General features: G+C 44.5%; 1 protein-coding gene across 1 annotated transcript in view; it reads right to left on the bottom strand.

Moving 5' to 3' along the window:
* GNA12 (G protein subunit alpha 12) overlaps nt 1–17,648 on the bottom strand; it is a 40,953-nt gene extending 23,305 nt beyond the window's left edge. Inside the window, exons 1-2 of the mRNA XM_041462246.1 lie at nt 17,045–17,648; nt 5,326–5,541 (exon numbers count right to left, since the gene is read on the bottom strand). Coding sequence (XP_041318180.1) covers nt 5,326–5,541; nt 17,045–17,365 — 537 coding nt within the window. The 5' untranslated portion in view covers nt 17,366–17,648. The remainder of the gene's footprint in view (nt 1–5,325; nt 5,542–17,044) is intronic.
* Between the last annotated feature and the right edge of the window lie 654 nt (nt 17,649–18,302).

Here is an 18,302-nt window from a genome sequence, read left to right as displayed (position 1 = left end):
TTGAACAGTGTGGTTATTGCCTTAGTACATCTCACCAGCATTGGTCAAGCCTCAATGGATTTCACTGATGAAATATGAGAATTTCACAGCTCTGAGAAAAAAAAATCATCCTTGCAGAATGGGCAACATTCAGAGTCTCTTGTGTAGGCTCATATTCAAACAGTAGTTTGCAAAGAGAAGACCTCATTTTTGTGTTACAGCCAATTGTATAAGCTGAGCTTGATTTGACACTCGGTATTTCCTCAAGTGCGAAGTGATTTACAGCGATGCCAGGCACAAGTATCCCTGCATTTCAGGGCTCTGCCATATGTGCTGAGAGAGCAAATAGCCTAGAAACATGCTTTTAGGGCTGCCTCTGCTCTGCCATTGCATCTTCAAGAGAAATCATCAGTTGGAAACTTTGTGCTTCAGGATTCAGGAAATCTTTGTTGAAGTGCACTGAAGAATTCTGACAAAATAGAGCCCATGGCTGTAGATTTTGTTGAATATGTCACTTCAAAGTCACCTACTTGTCACATTACGTCAGTTTTCTGCTGCCCCATCTCTCAATTCACTTGGCTTCAGCCAAATGCTGCCAAAAAATCTCCCAGTGCCTCAGGGGCCAATGTACAGCCCAACTCCTGATTACATCACTGCTGTACTGAGCATTTCTGTACAAAAATAAAGACATTTAAGCCACAGTTTGTCTACCCTGAACTGAGAATTAGTGTGAATAACTGGTGCCTCCCCTGCACACTGGCCAGAGCACACAGCTGACTGCCTGTGAGGCTCTGAAGCCATCAGCTCCTTGCCTGGTGAGAATGCAGCAACAAAGCTCTCCTACCCCAAGGAGCAGGCTGTCCCTCTGCAGTGTTCCAGCACACTGCCTGTCCTGGCAGGCAGAATTTAACCAGTTCCAGGGGCTGCTTAAAAGAAAAACAGCAAACCCCATAGTTAATTCTCAGAGGGTGACCCATGTCCTGTTGCAAATATCTCCCAATTCCCCCTCACTCACACCCAGAGAATGGTGAATGAGTATAAAAGAAAGGGTCTTTAAAACATTTTCAGAGTCTTCCCACAACCAAGGCTTCAGAGGCTCTCAGTATTTGAAGTATTAATGGAAGTGTTCCATACAATTCCCTGTGCACACAGCTAAAAATAGCTATGGACACAGTACTAAGGTTTTTGTCTATATTTGCAAGAGCCTTACTTCCCTCTCAGGAACCACAACTTCCCATTAATGCTGACATTTATTTTTTTCTTTTTAAAAGACCTAATAAAACACCAGAAAGTCTTTTAACACTGCAGGGAACATCAATAATAATATGAATACATCAATAACAACAATCTCAATTGATATTCTGGTGGTGGATCAGGAACATATTTTCTATAACAACAATGTCAATTTTGCTCTAAGAACTGATAAAGCCACATGATGGCCTTGGCAGATCTGCTCATCACTATCCATCTGTTCTGCCCGTGACAAAAATATAATTTTTTTCCCTGACAAGCCCTATTTGTCCCATCTTTACCCACAATGACATCAAGCATGCCAAGCTGCAAGAAGTCAAAGGAATATCTAACCTTGTGTCAGACTTTTTGTTCTGGGCACATTAAAGAGAAGTGAATGGCTTCTCACATTCTCACAGTAGAGACCTGAGAGGATGGAAAAAACCAAAAAACCCCCAAACCACAAAACAAAACAGAAACCACATGACCAAAGCAATTCCTATCTTGGCCTTGGTCACCATGGTTTATAGCATAAAAGGAAATGTCACTACTGGGTGAAAAAGAGCCTGCAGATACACACACCCAAACTCCCAAATACACCCAAGAGCTGCCATTAGACTCCAACTGCAGAAGCTCCCAGCCCTGCAGCTGAATCCTGCAGGAAACCCCACTGCCTGCTCTCCAGGAGCATTCCCAGTGGGATTTGTCTCCTCCTGCTGGTACTCAGCCCCTTGCCCAAACTACCACGGGCACTCTCCAAGGAACAAACTTCCCAGGACATTTGGAGACTGGTGACCAGTGTATTCCTGTCTAACACACAGACAGAAAATGGGTGGGGGGATAATGAGGGCAGGGAGAAGGGAGAAGAATCCCATTCTGATTACAAAGGAATTCCTATTCCAGTAGTTAAAAAAACCAGGACAGACGTGACAATGGAAGCAAACATACAATGGAGCTTTTGTCCCCAAACTACTTGGCTCCCATACAAGGAACAGAGGAACTTGGGTTGGTGGGGACTGGCTGGGGTAGGGGAAGAGAGAGAGGCTGATGTTTGTAAAAGGAAAGCAAAATTGGTTCGTCTGCTTTAAGAAAGGCTGGGAAGACAAAAGCAAAAAAAAAAAAAAAAAAAAAAAAAAAAAAACGCCTCCCTGCTATTGTAGAATCCACCCACTCACTTCTGAAACGCTCAAAGACCCAGACAGGGATTTACAACCAGCACTTGTAGGCACTGAGTATGAAGCAGAAAACACTCAAATGCCCAGAGGCAGCTTCTGCAGTGCCAGAGAAGCAGCTTTTAGATTGCACAGGGTTATGGTCAGAGCTGTTTTCTTTCAACAAGTTTGGTACTGCTGAGTCAGTCACTGAGCTGGGCATTGCAGGCCATAGGAAGGCACCTGCACACTGCAATTTTCAGCTCTAGTCAATCAACCACTGTGTTTTACTTTTTAACAGGCCCACAGCTTCCTGGAGAAACAGAGCATTCACAAGCAGAGCAATAATCCTACAGCTTTGAAGCCAAAATAACAACAATGATTTAAAAAAAGCTGGTGTTCAGTTGACTGCAGATGAGGGTGAAGAAAATGCCAGTGTTGAGTGGAGTTGTTTTTTCAAACAGTATCAAGGCACATTCAGAAAGATCACAGTAATGTAAAGCTGCAAAATTCTGGTGATGATTTAAGAACTATTTTAAAGATAATAAATTCAGTTTAAACCAAGCATATTCCATTTAATAGCTAGCTTATATTAGGGAAGAAAGAGAGTGCTGATGCAGGGGTTTTCTTTAGCCTGAGTTAAAATCAGTTCAGAAAAGATTTATTTTCTCAGAGTCCACTATATCTGGCTTCTATTTATTTACACAAGTCTATATACAGCAAGGGTTTAAACTAAATGAAGGTACGGGTTTATACATATCATATGCAATTACAAATTAGGCATCTCCTTAAACCACCTCATTCTTTAAAACATTATGTAGTTATAAATTTTTTTAAAAGAATTGTACAGTTGCTTATTCCCATATATTGAGGGCATCAGACTTCTGCTGAACTTAGAAGCAAGATATGGAAACTTGTTCCAAGTATTAAGGTGTTAATAATTTGTTTAATCCAGTACATTTAAAAACCTTTTCTGCAGCCAAGCACTTTTTTTTTTTTAGTTACAAGTGAGGCACTTCCTAATCCCCTGGTGCAGTCTGCACAATAAAATAACAGCACCCAGATTTTCATGCTGTCAGTGCCACAGGTGCAGGACTGGGATAGAGTTTTTGTGACACAGTGGCTGCAGTATTGACAGGGTAACAGCCCTGGTGCCTGCAGCAGGTCCAGGTGCCCCAGTAACATCACCCAGGTGACACCAGTGGCATCCAAAAGGATGCACCATGGAACTGCAGCATGATGTTGAAGATGACAGCCTATCCAATGATCACTTGCATGCCTCTCTGCTTTGTTTCTGTGGGGCTTTTTTATTTTTTTGGTATTTCCTGTTTAATCCTCTAAGCCAGGGAATGCAGAGGTAGGCCGACTACTTTTGGAACACAATTGATTGAACAAATGGGACTTTTTTCCCCCAGTTTGATACTACTTCATTGCTAAATAGCACAGGAATGAACCTCCCACATGATCCCCGTCTGAATCTTCCTCTACAAACAAAATCCATGCTTGACCATAGCATTTCCCAGGGAAAAAACCAAACAATCTTAGCAGGCTGCTGATGCAACTGTTGCTTACTATACTGGATTCTCTTAGTTGTTTCATGGCAAATTCAAGTTCTCTGTGGCATGAGCCATCTTTTTATTCCACATTTGAACAGTGCTTAGAACAGCAAAGCCTGTGTCTACAGATGCTAGGAATAATAGAACAATCAATCCATCCTCTCTCCCCCTGCACATCCTTCCCCCCACTCCGAGTGCTGTAACATGGAAACAGTTTTATTTTTAGCCTAAGGAAGTGAGGTTTATCCCATCATCCTGTGACAGCTTTACTTCATTTCATTTATTCTTTACCTATTTGGCAGTCTCATGATACTTCAGAGACAGATTTCAAAGATATGCAACAAGAAGACTCAAACAGGCATCTTATTAGTGGAGACAGATGAGTAGCTAAGGGCTGCAACATGAGCTTAACTACAGTACCAGACACCAGAGAACCCACACAGAGAAGCAGCATGAGGGAACAATCAAAATTTCACTATTCAATTTCTCTAGTTTTCCTTCTCCTTTGTAAAAGAATCTAAAGGAAACTACACAAAGCCCTGTTTCTGTCCTTGAACCCCTCTAATTCAACAATGATAACATAGTAGTTGTGGTACCAGGTTTTCTGGATCAGTACCTTGCTCCACAGAACAGGGAACAGCAGTTGAGGTACCTTGTTTCAAGGTACCTTGTTTCAAGGTACCTTGAAACAGTGAGTTTCTGGATCAGTACCTTGCTCCACAGAACAGGGAAGTAAAAGAGAAGAAAAAAGATCTTCTACATCTTGTACATATGAAGAAAAAAGGAGTGGATTATGAACAGCTGTCAGAAACATATCCCATACCAGAAGTGCAGCTATTTTGGCACAAGAGCATGAAGACCTAACAACAAGAAAGCAGGGAAGAGAGCACATTTTTATGCTCACTGTCATCTTTCAGTTGCTTATCCAAGTTTCACTTGCAGACGTCAGGATGAAAAGAAACAGTCAGGGAGCAGCAGCCTGAATGGGTGTTGCATTCACTTCAAAAGAGCTGCATGCAGGAAGAGTTTGCCAGTATCAATACAGTGCAAGCTGGCAGGACTGGAAAGTTACAAATTAAGTGTGCCTTCATCAGTGACCTACTATGAACAGACCTACTGAGCTGCTAAAATATTTTTAGTTCAACCAATTCCTGCCTTTTTTGGTTCCTCTTGCTCTTCCAGTTTATCCAGTCATGTGCACTTTTCCACTCCCTCTTACTGCCATGCAGTTTTTCAAGTTTGGCTCCAATTACCACTTGTTTCTGCTGCTGAAGTGCTCAGATTTACAGCACTCCTACAAACAGCTAACAGGGTGGCTCCATCTTGCACGTAGCAAGCTGTGTTTGAGCTGAAGAGAGATTTATAGTGCAGCACTTTTCTCCTCCCACCGAGGAGCTGGATGTACTCACCAGCTGGTACTCGCTGCGGCGGCTGAAGGCTTCCTTGATTCCCGAATCCCTCCAGAGCGCGCCCAGGGCAGGGACGTAGAGCTGGAAGGTGGCAGGCTCGATGGGCATCCCAGCTTTGTTCTCAAAGGCCATCAGGAACATTCCATGCTTCTCATTCTCTGTGTACTGCCAAGGGATCCCCAGCTTGTCCCGTGCATCAACCAGAACCCTGCAGCCCTAAAGAATGATTGAGAGAAGAAAGTCAGTGAGTAAAGATTAAAGTATAAAAGAAGGACTTGACAAGGACTTGTAGATTATTTTTTTGACACTGTTCTGGTGAGACTGAACTCAGGAGAGAAGCAAAAACATTGTTTATTGCAACATCTCCAACAGAAGTAAGATAGAGCCTGCTTCTATAAGCAATTTAGCCACAAAATATTTCCCCAGGTGGAAAAAGTATTAGCGGCAACTGCTAATGGCAACAAGCAGTGCTACCAACAGATAATGAAAGTAAACATCAGTGAGAGTATGAAAAGTGTCTGGGAATTAAGAAAAGTGTCTGGGAACTAATGACTGATCATCATAGCTGTAGCTTTAAAAGTAACACCACGCCTGAAACCATATTCTTCCATCTTTCTCTTTGCATTTGGGTTTCTGACACCAAAAAGGACAGACCAGCCTTCTCAAGCATTAGGGAGATCAGAAGAGCATCACAGGACTGAAGACATTGCACAGATTCCAAGCTACCAGGCTCAGGAAAGCAGATCCAGTTTTCCCTGAGAATCAGCTTACTTTTTGAACTTGCCACACTTGCTAAGCAATGTGTGACAGGAAAAGAAATCTAGAAGCAAAGAGATCTAGTTCTCAAACTCAATTCAGGATTACTGAGCTGGTTATTTTCACATTTTGCAGTTTTTAAGGAAAGCTAATTTCATATTCATGGCAATAAGCCAAACACATGAGGTTAAAGAAATTTGAAACTTCAGTCTTGACTCTTAACTTCACCTGCAGTAAATAGCTTCCAATGGCCAATATTTATTTCTCAATAGTGAGCCCCATTTTAATGTAATGGACAGATCTGCTAATGGTGACTCAGCATCTCAAGTACCACTGAATTCGCAAGTAAAATGTCTGGGTTATACTGGATCACTTTTCTCATTATGTTGATCTTTGGCTCTAGAGTTGCAAAAATAAATAAAATAAAAAAATCTCCAAAAGTGAAGTTCTGTTTCCACAGCTACTCACAAGAGCCTCCACATTACTGAACTGATCTCTTTTTTTGCATACTTTAAGCTATCAAGACTGCATGCATGTTTTATTAACACTTGAACTTTTCTACCCTCCAGTCCTTCAGCAGCACCACACAACAACAGTAACTTCCCAACAGCAACCAAGATTAGAGAGGGAAGTGAGAAGCAACTTAGTGGAATGTCACAGAACAGCAACTCAAAGTGAAGTGTTGTGGTTGTCACATCCAGCAGTGCTCCTGAAGAGCAGCTTCCCAAAACTGTAAATATTTATGATTCTCTACTGATAGTTACTTCTTCTCATAGAGTAGAGAATATATCCCCACAATACCATGAAAATACTAAAATCAAATATATTTGCCAATTGATGCTTTAAATTCCATACAACTATTTAGTAACTGTTATACAGACTAAAAGCCAACTCTCATTCCCAGTTGCAGAATTTATCCTTTTACTAACAGAAGTCTTTCTGGTTAGTTATTTGAATGGCACCAGCCAACAGAAGCATGAAAAACCCACTTATAAGGCTCGGTCTCTGAACTGCAGATGCCTCCATGACATCTCGCAGCTTCACACACTTTTGCAAACCATCCCTTGCACACACTTCCACCTTGGCTGCAACTGGAAGGCTGGGTCAGCTCCCCACTATGCCCAGTTAAGAACTTGGGAGATTTTTCCAGAGGATTGTGGTGACTGGGACATCAGGACACGGTTATTTCTATGTGTCTCATGCCAGGTTTGTCTCTGTTGTGAGAACTGTTGTGTATGAAATGGTTAACCAGCACTGTGTGTGGGACAGTGATCACCATCTCCCCAAGGGCCACCATCTCCCCAGCCACTTCCATCCCCCGTGGGTCACCACGTCCCCTCGCTGCCCTGGGCCCTGCGCAGAGCTCCCAGCCCACGCAGCTCTGACCTTTCTCCTGCCTGGGCCCTGCAGGATCTCCCCTGGCTCCAGCTCCAGCTCTGAGGCTGGTTTAACCCTTCTCCACCTCACAGCCACTGCACAGCATCTCAAAGGAATGGCTGCAGGTGGGCACGACTCGTGCCTGGATAGAAGAGGGGACAAGGACCTCAGTCCCAGTGCATTTCCCCACACTGTTGCTCTGACGTTCCCTGCACACACTGGAGACACAGAGGTTCTCAAGAGGCTGTTTGTTGTTAGGGAAAGTTTCATTATTTGTGTGGAGAAAACCACAGAACAGTTTCAATCAAAGGCATACAGACTGCTCCAGTCCTGGAACAGTCACTTATCTGCTGGCTGCTGCTCATTGGAAATGCAGGTTTGACCCTCCCTGAGAAAAAAAAGGGAACTAAAGTTAGGTCCCCCAGAGCCTGTGGGAGTGGATTAACCACTGTAAGGTCACCCATGGGCAGCACGTGGCATCAGCATTGCTCTGACTGTTCCAGACACAGATGCTGCCACCAAGTCACACATAGAGCCTGATCTGGGACAAAGTGGCTCAGTAGTGGGACACCAGCATCAGCAGCGACAAACAGACACACACTGCATGACAAACATAAAAACACAGCATAGAGACTAGCAGGAATGCTGTCCTATGCACACCCACAGCACCTCTCAAAATTTTTAGAACACATCTGCTTCAACAAGTGTCTCTAAAACACATGAGAATGAAAGCTTTACATAATGAGCAAAACAGTCAATGCTTCTTCCACCCAACTCTTAGCAGTTAAAAGTGTGACTCAGCAAAATCCCCAGTAAAGTGAATCTAAACTTAACATTTCTCCATCTCCACAAAACAGTTCCATAAATGCTACAAACAGATGTCAGAAAGATGAGGAGAAACAGAGAAAACACTAAATTTAGATCCTGTGTACTTCTTTTCTCACATCTCAGACTTACTGGTAACACTGAATTTTGCAACCTCACTGAGCATTTGATAATCCCTGCCTCATTAATCTGCAGAGCAAGTCACCATAGGAAACTTTTCCACTTACTGGAAATACAAGCAAGACACTTCCTACCCCTTTCCCGACAGTTTTTCTGATTTTCTGCGACTGTAAAAAAAGGCAATTCACCTTTAATTTATGAGGCTGAACACCATAAATTATGATTCTGTTTTCAAATTTGGACTACAGAAAAAAATGAAGCAACAAGTTTAGATGGAAAATAAACTTCTGAACACTTCAACTGATTTAAAGCTTTTGTGCTGTAGTTAAAGCAGGACCCAGAATAAGCCTAGATGGAAAGAATTAAAATTCACAGATAAGGATAGTGTGAGGCATTATAAAATAGAAAACCAGCAGCATAATGAAAGCACTAGCTAGGGAGGAAAAAAATAGGAAATTCTCTGTTCCATTCCTTTCTTAATAATTTTTAATATATTTAAGTCACTGCATAAATCCCTGGCATGCACAAAATCTGAATGAAATCAGGGTAGAAGGAGAAAAAGGTATAACAAGAGTGTGATGAGATCTACCTCATGAAGCAGCATATCTTATACAGAAGAAAATGCTAAATATAGAAATCCATACATGTGAAAAGACAGCTAAGGCATAACACACAAGAAATCTAAAGAAATTACAAACCACTTGCAGAAAGAAATAGACAAAGACTATTTTTCTCCCTCCCCTTGCTAGACAAATATGAGTTATCAAACAGTTCAAACTCAAAACCCACACACCCCCAGCCAGCCAAATGCATTTACACAGGATGTTGGCCAAAAGCATAAATGGACTCCAAAAGCCATGGAGAAGAATAGATGGAAGCAAAGTCCAGAGAGGACTATTCGATTACATTCCAGATGCAAATCCTGGCTCAAGGAGTTTCCAAAACCAAAGGCTGCCAATAACTGGAGGAGCACACCAAAGGATCACGTTGCCTCGTGCTCGTACCCGATTTTGGTTGTGGGTTGTTTTTTCATGTCACAGACAAAGGCTGAGCTCCTCAGCCTGACACAGCACAGCTGTTTGGAGCACGTTTGCTACTCACCAGCAGGAAGGTTTTATGAGCATTTACACAAACGCTCATTACTAGGACTGGCTCAAATACAGTTTTTCTCCTTTATTTTTGAAAGCATTCTAGCTTTGAAAAAAATCCAGGTTGTCTTGTATTTTTAAATAATAATTAAATGAATTTGTGGGAATTATTAGAAAGGTTATCATGAGCTAATGTCACTTTAAGCCAGAGATGTTTGCAGTATTTAAAGAGCAGCGTGATTTAAGCACATCTTACATCTGCAGTTACACTGCTACATAAAACACAACACTCACTTTTTAAATTATTCATATGCTCCAGTACTTGAAGGATTCATTATCCCTAAAACCTCACACCTTTCACCAGATGGACCAACTCAGAGGCCAAGTGAACACTCCTCAATTAAGCACCAAACATAAAATTGGCACAACAGGTTTGGGGAGCACTTGCTCATAGGCAAGGCCAGGTTCTTCCATGCACACACCAGCAGTCAAGTGATCAAAAAACATGATTCAGTGTCTAGAGAGAACCTGCAAACCTGCTCAGAGTTCGTATACAAACAGAAGAGTCTCCTACAGTGCATTTTCTCAATTTTAGAGAACTTACTGCTGAGTAAGAGAGCACAGACAACAGAGCAACTGTTACACATTAAATACTACAGCAGCTACTTTTTACACTTTTACCATTAATACACTGCTCAACCTCCAGCAATGCAAGAAATTTCTGTTATCTACATATCAGTTATGGACCTTACTGTCCTGAGAGAAGTGCTGAGCCCTCCCTGGGGACTCCAGGTCACAGCTAACAGGCACTGCTGTCTTCTCCTAGGGCTGCAAACCAGCAGGAACACTGCAGGCACAGGGAGATCCCAGCGTGTTTCCTACTGCGTGTTTTTCCTCACTGCTGTTGACAAGGAACTGGCAGAAGTCTGGGGATCTCATCTCACAGAGACCAATCTATATCAGAGCTACTGCCAACAGGATTGCTCCCACCTCAGCTCACAGATATTCTTTGGAGCCAGAGGAACAATACACGGTGATGAGGAACACAGGTCCAGCTGCACAGTTTTTAAAAATAAAGCTGTCAGTGTTAGCAAATATAATCATATGCACCGTTTGTAAATTGCTGTCTGAGCACTGCAGAGAAGGTGACCTACTACAGAGTGACAACAAGACAATCAGATTTTTACAGCACACTATCATAAAAGCCTTAACAGAGTTTTTCTTTGATCTGTGTCCTTGGAGCATTAGGCCAAGCAGCAGCAGAGAACCCAATGTCATTCAGGATAAGGTTTCACATTACAGAACAGCAAAAAAATGAGGTACCATCAAAAGGGGCATCTTTCCTGGCAGAGGAGTTCCACCCTCTTCCATTTGACAGGTCTGTCATTTGCCTGAGCCCACAATCCAGCGAGCAAACATCACCAAGAACCTGGCTATTCATACAAAAAGTGATTTCCACTGGCTGTATTAGTTTACTGTGAGGCGAGACACACACAAGGGTAGAGGTGGGAGCAGCACCAGTTGGCCCAGTTAGACAACAAAAAGGCTCCCCAGTTCTGCATGTCCTTTCACCACTCACATATTCCAGTACCACCCAGGTGAGAGCAAGGTAAACAGCAAAGACGACCTACCTTCCAGGCCAGCATACAAATAAAAAATGGCAACAAAGGGGAAGTGTCATTTACCTAGTCCACAGGAACACAAATATTAAAAAACATTTGGATTAGCCACCGAGTCTCTGGATTGGGAGCAGCAGTGATGTCTGCTTGTCTGGAAACTCTGAAAAGAGTCCTTGTCTCTGAGTGAACCCAGCGAAATGACGATAAATGCAGCAGAAGGAAAATACTCACTGCAAACTTTACTTGTAACTCAGCACAGGGTAGAGAGATGATGACCTCAGAGATGACGTTCAGAACCTCACAAAAAGTTCTCAGTTAATGCTTTCAGACTTTATTAGCAGCTTTCTCCTTGCCCTGAGACCATCCCACCAGTATCAGTTCACAGTTCATGCTTTCCATGCAGGAGACACAGCATCTGCAGCCCCAAAGGTATCCCTGCCAGGCTGCCCTCAGGGATTCAGTACCCAGCACATGTGCTCAGACAGGGCTTTCAATGCCAGGCTGGACCAGCTCCTGACCTTCACTAGGCTGAAAAATCCCAGGCAAGGGGTGGAAACTCATTTGGAAACTCTGCAGCCTCCAATTCCTTTCAGCTTTTTCCTTGTTGGAATTTGCATTGAACTTACTTTTCCAGACAATGTAAACTGGAGCTTGCTCCAAAGTTTTCCTGTAAACATTTTTAACAGGACAATTTGCTAATTTTTTTTGCCAATACCGTTTCCAAGCTAATTATAAAACTACATGTATAGTTAACCAAGTGAATAAGTTGGGAGTAAGCTCCCAAATTTAGTCACTTCTGTGACTAAACTTTTGTCTGGAAGACATCAAAGTATGTGCCTGCAGTCTCCAGGGACTAAGTCATGTTCTGCAATACTAATGACTACATCACAAGAGCATTGTGAGCTCCATTTTGGAACTACTATGAATATTTATCATTTACCACTGACCATTACTCCTCTTCCAGTATCTGCCATGATGAAGAGAGATTGCTGTGTCCCAGCCCAACCAAGAGACACCCCAAATGCAAAGGGACAAGCAGAGTTGACAGAATTTACATTTAAGACATAGAAAATATACCAACTGGAAGTCAATAAGAGATCCATTGATGAAATAAACCTGGAACAACAAGATCAGCAAGACTCATCAGGGTTTTCTGTCTTTTCTACTAAACTAGTGAATATTATTTTTCTTAATAAAATAAGCTCAGAGTAAGGATAATCAGAATTAAAAGTCTGTTCTAGTACAGAACTTTAGCACTTCTATTAAATTTCAAGGTTCTAATTAACCACAGTTCCTATACTCTCCTTGTCATTCCTCTGAAAAGAAGCTGCTCCAGCAGAAAGGAGATTAACACTGCCCTGAGACCAACTACTCAAACAGCTGGACCCCAGCTCTGAAGCAACAGATGGAGTGTGACCATCATCACCTCCTAATGGGTTTCCAAATTCATTTGCATGTAAACCCAGGGAAGTGTGGACTCAAGACAATTTAAAGAGTAACTGGGGCTTACCTGATGTATTCCCCCTGAGTTTGCATGCCACTGGAAGAAACATACTCACATTATAAATAAGTAGTCACTTGGTCACTTGCAAGTGACAAACAAACTGAGGAATAATCTGTTTCCACATGCCAGAGTTTGTATCTGTATCTGGCTGCAACTTGAAAGTTGCAAAAGAGTTTTCTTGGTTTGTTTGTTGATGACAAGAGGTACAAGCAACTTACTTCAGCCACCACAAATACAATTTAGGTACATTCAAGGTACACAGAGTCCCAGCAACAGTCCAGGTTTAGTATTAATTGCAGAAGTCTAAAGTTCTTAGAGCCACCTTCAGCAGAAGCCACTTATTTTGTTTAACTGCCACTCATATTCCTGCTATCAAGGAGAAATGCTCTCAGGCATCCCCTCGTGTACTGCAGCTGCACTCAAAAGTCCCAAAGGACTGCTCCTCAAAGATTTTACATGTTCAGAATCTTTCCTTGTTTTTTCCCCCACTCAGAGCTCACAAATGAACACACATAATTTCTTGTGTAGTCCTTCCCTCTGCAATTCCAGGCTTTTCAATTCCTTAGTCAATCATTACACTTCAGGCCACAAACAAAAAGAAAACACTCATGGATGTACTGAAACCTTGAGCTGGTATTTCCATTCTCAACAGGAAAACTAACATAACCAAAAGAGCTCAACAGATTATACTTCAGGCTTCTAAAAGCTGAACTTTTTCTCTCTTCAGATCAAAATCTCCTAAACAAGCTGGTGCAAGTACCACTCTGGTGCTTGTAGATTGCTGTAATTATTTTCTTATGCAACTAAACCGGGTTTTTTTAAGCAGCATGATATTCACATACTTGAAACAAAAAAACATTTAGACAAGGAACATCAGAGTTGTGACCCGTTGAGTGTCTGAGCTCTTTAACTTCTATCAAAGGAAGCAAATCGAGTAGCAAGGCCAACCCATCTGTTTTGGATGGAAGGTATCAGAAAATTCCTGTAGCTACAGTTGAAAAGCATCAAAATACTCTGTAATGCCACTACACATTGCTTAGATTTGAAACTTAAGGTACATGACAGTTTTCCACCATAGCCAGGAGTCACCTTAAAATTCAGGCCTCAGCAGCCAGACAGCCCTGTCCTGTGCACTTTCCTTTTCCAGGTGGGTGTGCTGAAGTCCTGAAGCCTGTGTACTCATACCAGAACATTAACACTACTGCTTTTCACTTCAATCATCAAAAAGTTCCAAAAAGTTACTTTGAAACTTAGCCTCGATTAACAAGCAAAACCCGAGTTAACCGATGACTATTTACCTTAAACCAAAGCAAAACTCCTGTATTTGAATACCATCCCACAAGTGCCAGAAAAAGCTAGCAAGGCCCTGAACCATCACCTGTACTAAATGGAAAAGTAAATTCTGTATCACATGTTTATTTTGCTTCAGCATTTTGTTTCTCACTAGGGTTTCCCCAAAATGGGAGATGAGAACCAGAGAGAACAGGGTAAGCAAAGAACTCAGCATTAAGAAGATATCAGAAAGGCAAGAAGGTGAAAACTCAAAATAAAGTGGAAGCTGACACTAACGTCAATTCATACTTAGCACTGTTATTTTCAGAGAGGTTTCACATTGTGTTCTCTGAAGCAGTTTCTTCATTCTCAATAAGCTGTACAGTTGCCTAAACACTACTGCAATAAGCATTTCAGAAATATCCAACACTGTTACAAGAGTAGGAATGCTTCTCCTTCAGAGAGGAGTTTAGTCATGGCTGGAAAATGAAAATTGACCATTTAATCTCAGAGATTTACACTGCATTTCTAACTCTGATCTCAGTGTTGCAGAAGCTTAGGCGGACCATTGTCTGCCCAGGCTGAGGACTGTGTGGAAAAACGGGCTAAGGTTGCTGCAGCTGTACTTGACAATGTCACACAGATTTAAATGCTATTTGATAGGATCATTTCCACTTCACATTGTCCACATATAGTACTAAAAATTCATCTGAGATCTTTTATTGCCAGTTAAACACATGGTGATCTTGGCTTCATTAAGCCTTAGCTGGTGATCATTGAACTTCCTGAAAAAGTGAAAAGAACGCGTAGTCCAAACACTGTTACAGAAAGAGCAGCAATCACGTGCACTTGACAACTTGCACTGTCAAAGAAGCTAAATAAGTTTACTTTAAACACTGGATGTTTATCCACAGAACAAAGTTGAATGCAAGAGAGTACAACAGAATTAGCCTAAAATAAAAGCACTGACAATCACTCTGTTTTGAAAGCCGTTATTCTGTCCTGCTATTTGATTTCTTCCTGAGGATTATGGCAGAATATCAAGGTGTTATCAGGTTTCTCTCTGATGAGCAAAAATGCAAACAAAATATCTACTGCCTTCCCACCAGAAAACTCTTCCAGTTTTCTTTGTTTGCTCTTCCTCCTTCTGCCTACTTCTTCCAGAGTGACTATTCCCAAGCCATTCCCCAAAAAACTTATGGGGGGAGTCTAAATTGTATTCTTGTACACAAGAGCCACCTGTGTCATCTGGAGAAGCAAGGGAAGGAAGAGTCTGACACATACCCAAAAGAGAACCCTAACCTAACCTTAACACTCCCAAATCACCATCTGCAAGGCCAAAAGGGCAATCAATCTGCTGAACCATATTAACCCACTTTAAAGCTACTTCCAAATTTTATTTTCAGGATCAGAAGAGCTTAAAAGGTTCAACTGACATAGTCCAAGAAGTGCTGTTAACTATCAGAACACCTGACTGCTATCTTGAGGACCAGGATTCTACTCTGAATTCTGCAAATCTACCCAGAGCCATCCAGCAAACAAGTGTTTCAAGTGTGTGACTCTGCCTCCTCTGCTACAAGGAGGAGACACTTTTCTTTCCAAAGCACACCAAGTTCTGCTGTTGAAAGCTCTACACCTTCTGCATACATAAAATATTACATCATTTCACCATAGCTGCTACTGCTTAGACAACTTAAAGAGGAAGGAGTCTCAGATTTTTCCATTTTCACAAACTGCTCCCCTAAAATCTTCTCCTACTACTTGAAATTAGCAGCAGCAAAAAAATAAATCACTGACAGAACCACAATAAGAATTAAGATCTAAAATAAGACTCCTTATTTCTAGGCATACAGATTTAAAAAATCATAACTCTCTTTGCTCACATAACTACAGAGAGAAGCTTCTGAATTTCAACTTTCTTGCAGTTAATGGGCTCCAGCCTGAAAATGGACAAAAAAAAAGGAAAAGAAAATTAGACAACAATTTTCCTGTTCATTAACAGAAGTGAAAGCCCTTTATGGAATAGCAGCATTCTTAAAAACAAGAGTCATTGTATGTGTGCACTTATTAAATGCACATAAAGCTTCTATTTAAACACGAATCTGGAAACTCAAAAGTAACTCGTTATCTTTAACTTGCACAGTTCCCTTTCCTTTAACTTTCTATGAAATCTCACAGAGCCTCACAAATCCATGCCCACAAAAGAATGGTGACGGTCCCACAGAAAAATATAGGCAGGAAAGCAGCATTTCTTTTAGGGAAAGATTATGAGGATGAAGAGAGAAACACTCCTGAGTGAGCTTTTTATGTATCTTTAGGTATTTTCTAAAATGTGATCACTGCACAGGGCATCAAGGCTTGTATCCCTGAAAGGAACAGTATTAGTCAAGGCTGGTTTTCCCTAGTTAGGGAAATACTGGTCTGTAGACCCAAGGTTCTACCATCAGCTTTTACAGTCTCCAGTCAGTAGAGAAACACACTGCCAACACTATAAAACCCGCACACACACCGAGAGAAAACTTTCCCACAAAGGCACTAAACCGGAGTTATTTCCATTTCAGCTCCAGGTTTGATAACACTTCACAATTCCCAACTCTGCGGGCCTACACTCCCACATTTCTAAAGATGCACCAAGTAACAGCCACTTGCAGCATCTGTACGAGGACCCTTTCTTGTCCCATCTCGAGGTGCACAGACGGGGATATTTTGCAAAAGCAGAGAAATTCCTCCTCATTTCTTCAAGCCTTGAAGTTTCTCCAATTCCGACTTCGAGGATGCTCTCATAATGTTTTTTCCAGAAGGCAGGCCACACCTATATCCTCTTTCCTCTGCGTTTCCACAAAGCTTTTCTCAATCCCCTCTGCAGGGAAATTTCCTTTGAGCCTTTTTCACGGAAGCCTTCAGCCGGGTAACGCCGGAACCCACACTCCCCGGGCCCCAGCAGCACAAAGGTGCCCGCCCTCCCAAACACCTGCACCGAGACCCCTTCCCGGGAGCGGCGAGCACCGAGAGCCGCGGCGGGACAAGCCGGGGGCGCAGCCGCCGCCCCGGCCGGGCTCTCACGTCCTTTTCCGACAGCGACTCCGGGCACGGCCCAAGCTCCCGGCGCTGCGGGATGTGCCGGCGCCGGCCTCCCACCCCCCTCCGCCGCCCCTCACCTTGAGGATGTTCTCGTAGATGGTGGCCCGGAACTCCAGCAGCGCCTTCTGGTCGAACTCGCGGCCGTGGATGATCCGCATCTGCTTGAGGAAGGTGGACTTGCCGCTCTCGCCCGCGCCCAGCAGCAGGATCTTGACGAGGCGGCGCACGGCGCGCCGCTCCCGGGCCAGCATCGCGTCGATCTCCCGGCTGCGCCGCCGCGCCTCCCGCTCGGCATCGCGGCTCCGCTCCTTGCCGTCCCTCCGCGGCTGCTCCCCGGCGCGGCCCGCGGCCTCGGCCGGCAGCAGGCAGCGGCTCAGGGTGCGCACCACGCCGGACATGGCGGCGGCGGCCCGGCCGGAGCGCTCACAACGCCGCCGCCGAGACCCCGAGCTCCGCCAGCATCGGGCGGAGGCCGCCGAGACGCTGCGACCGGGAGGAGGAGCAGCCGCAGCCTGGGGGCTACGGGCCGGGACCGCCCATTCCTCGCTCCGGCTCGGCGGAGGGAGGGAGCGGCCGGCCGGGGGAGGGGGTGCGGGCGGCGGGGCGCGGCCCGCAGGCCCTGCCCGGGGAGGGGGCGCGGCCGCTCCGAGGGGGCTGCGCGGGGCCGGGGGCGGCGGGAGGCTCCCGGAGCCCTCGGCGCGGGGTCGCGGCGGTGCCGCGGCGGGCGGGGGACACGCGGCCCCGGCCCCTTGCCCTGAGCGCCGCCGCCCGCGCGGGGAGGCGCCCGCGCCACCCACATTGGGCGGCAGCGCTGTCGCTCAAAGCATCCGTTCTGCAATTGGATGAGCCGGCATGTGGGGCGGGACCAAGCAGGCGACGCGGCTCAGGGCACGGCAGGGCGGGCAGTGCCGGGAGGGGGCGGGGACAGGCGCGCGAGCACCAATCAGCAGCGAGAGGGCGTGGTCTCGCTGTCGGGGGCGGGGCCTGGTGGCATAACGAGAAGGCGGGCGCGCCGCCCGTGGCGTGACGTCACGCCAGCAAACGGGACACAGTGTGACGTCACTGTTCGCCCGGGATGACGTCAGGGGAGCCGGTGCGGCGGGGCCCGGGCGGGCCCTTGGGGTTCAGGCCGGCGGTACCGGGCGCTGTTTGTAACGTGTGGGTCAGAACCCAGCGGGGTTTGTTCTCACCACACAACGTGCGGTGACGTAAAGAAACGTGCCATTGCTGACGTCATCAGGGACCACACGTCCATGGCACTGCAGCATCCGCAGATCCTTGCTGAGCCAGGTTAAACCGCGCAGGGATTTGTCTCCCCAGCCCCGGCTGCCCTCA

Source organism: Pyrgilauda ruficollis, unplaced genomic scaffold (genome assembly GCF_017590135.1).
Source record: "Pyrgilauda ruficollis isolate IOZ18807 unplaced genomic scaffold, ASM1759013v1 scaffold16, whole genome shotgun sequence".
Taxonomy (NCBI): Eukaryota; Metazoa; Chordata; class Aves; order Passeriformes; family Passeridae; genus Pyrgilauda; species Pyrgilauda ruficollis.
This window is presented reverse-complemented; position numbering and strand designations above follow the sequence as displayed.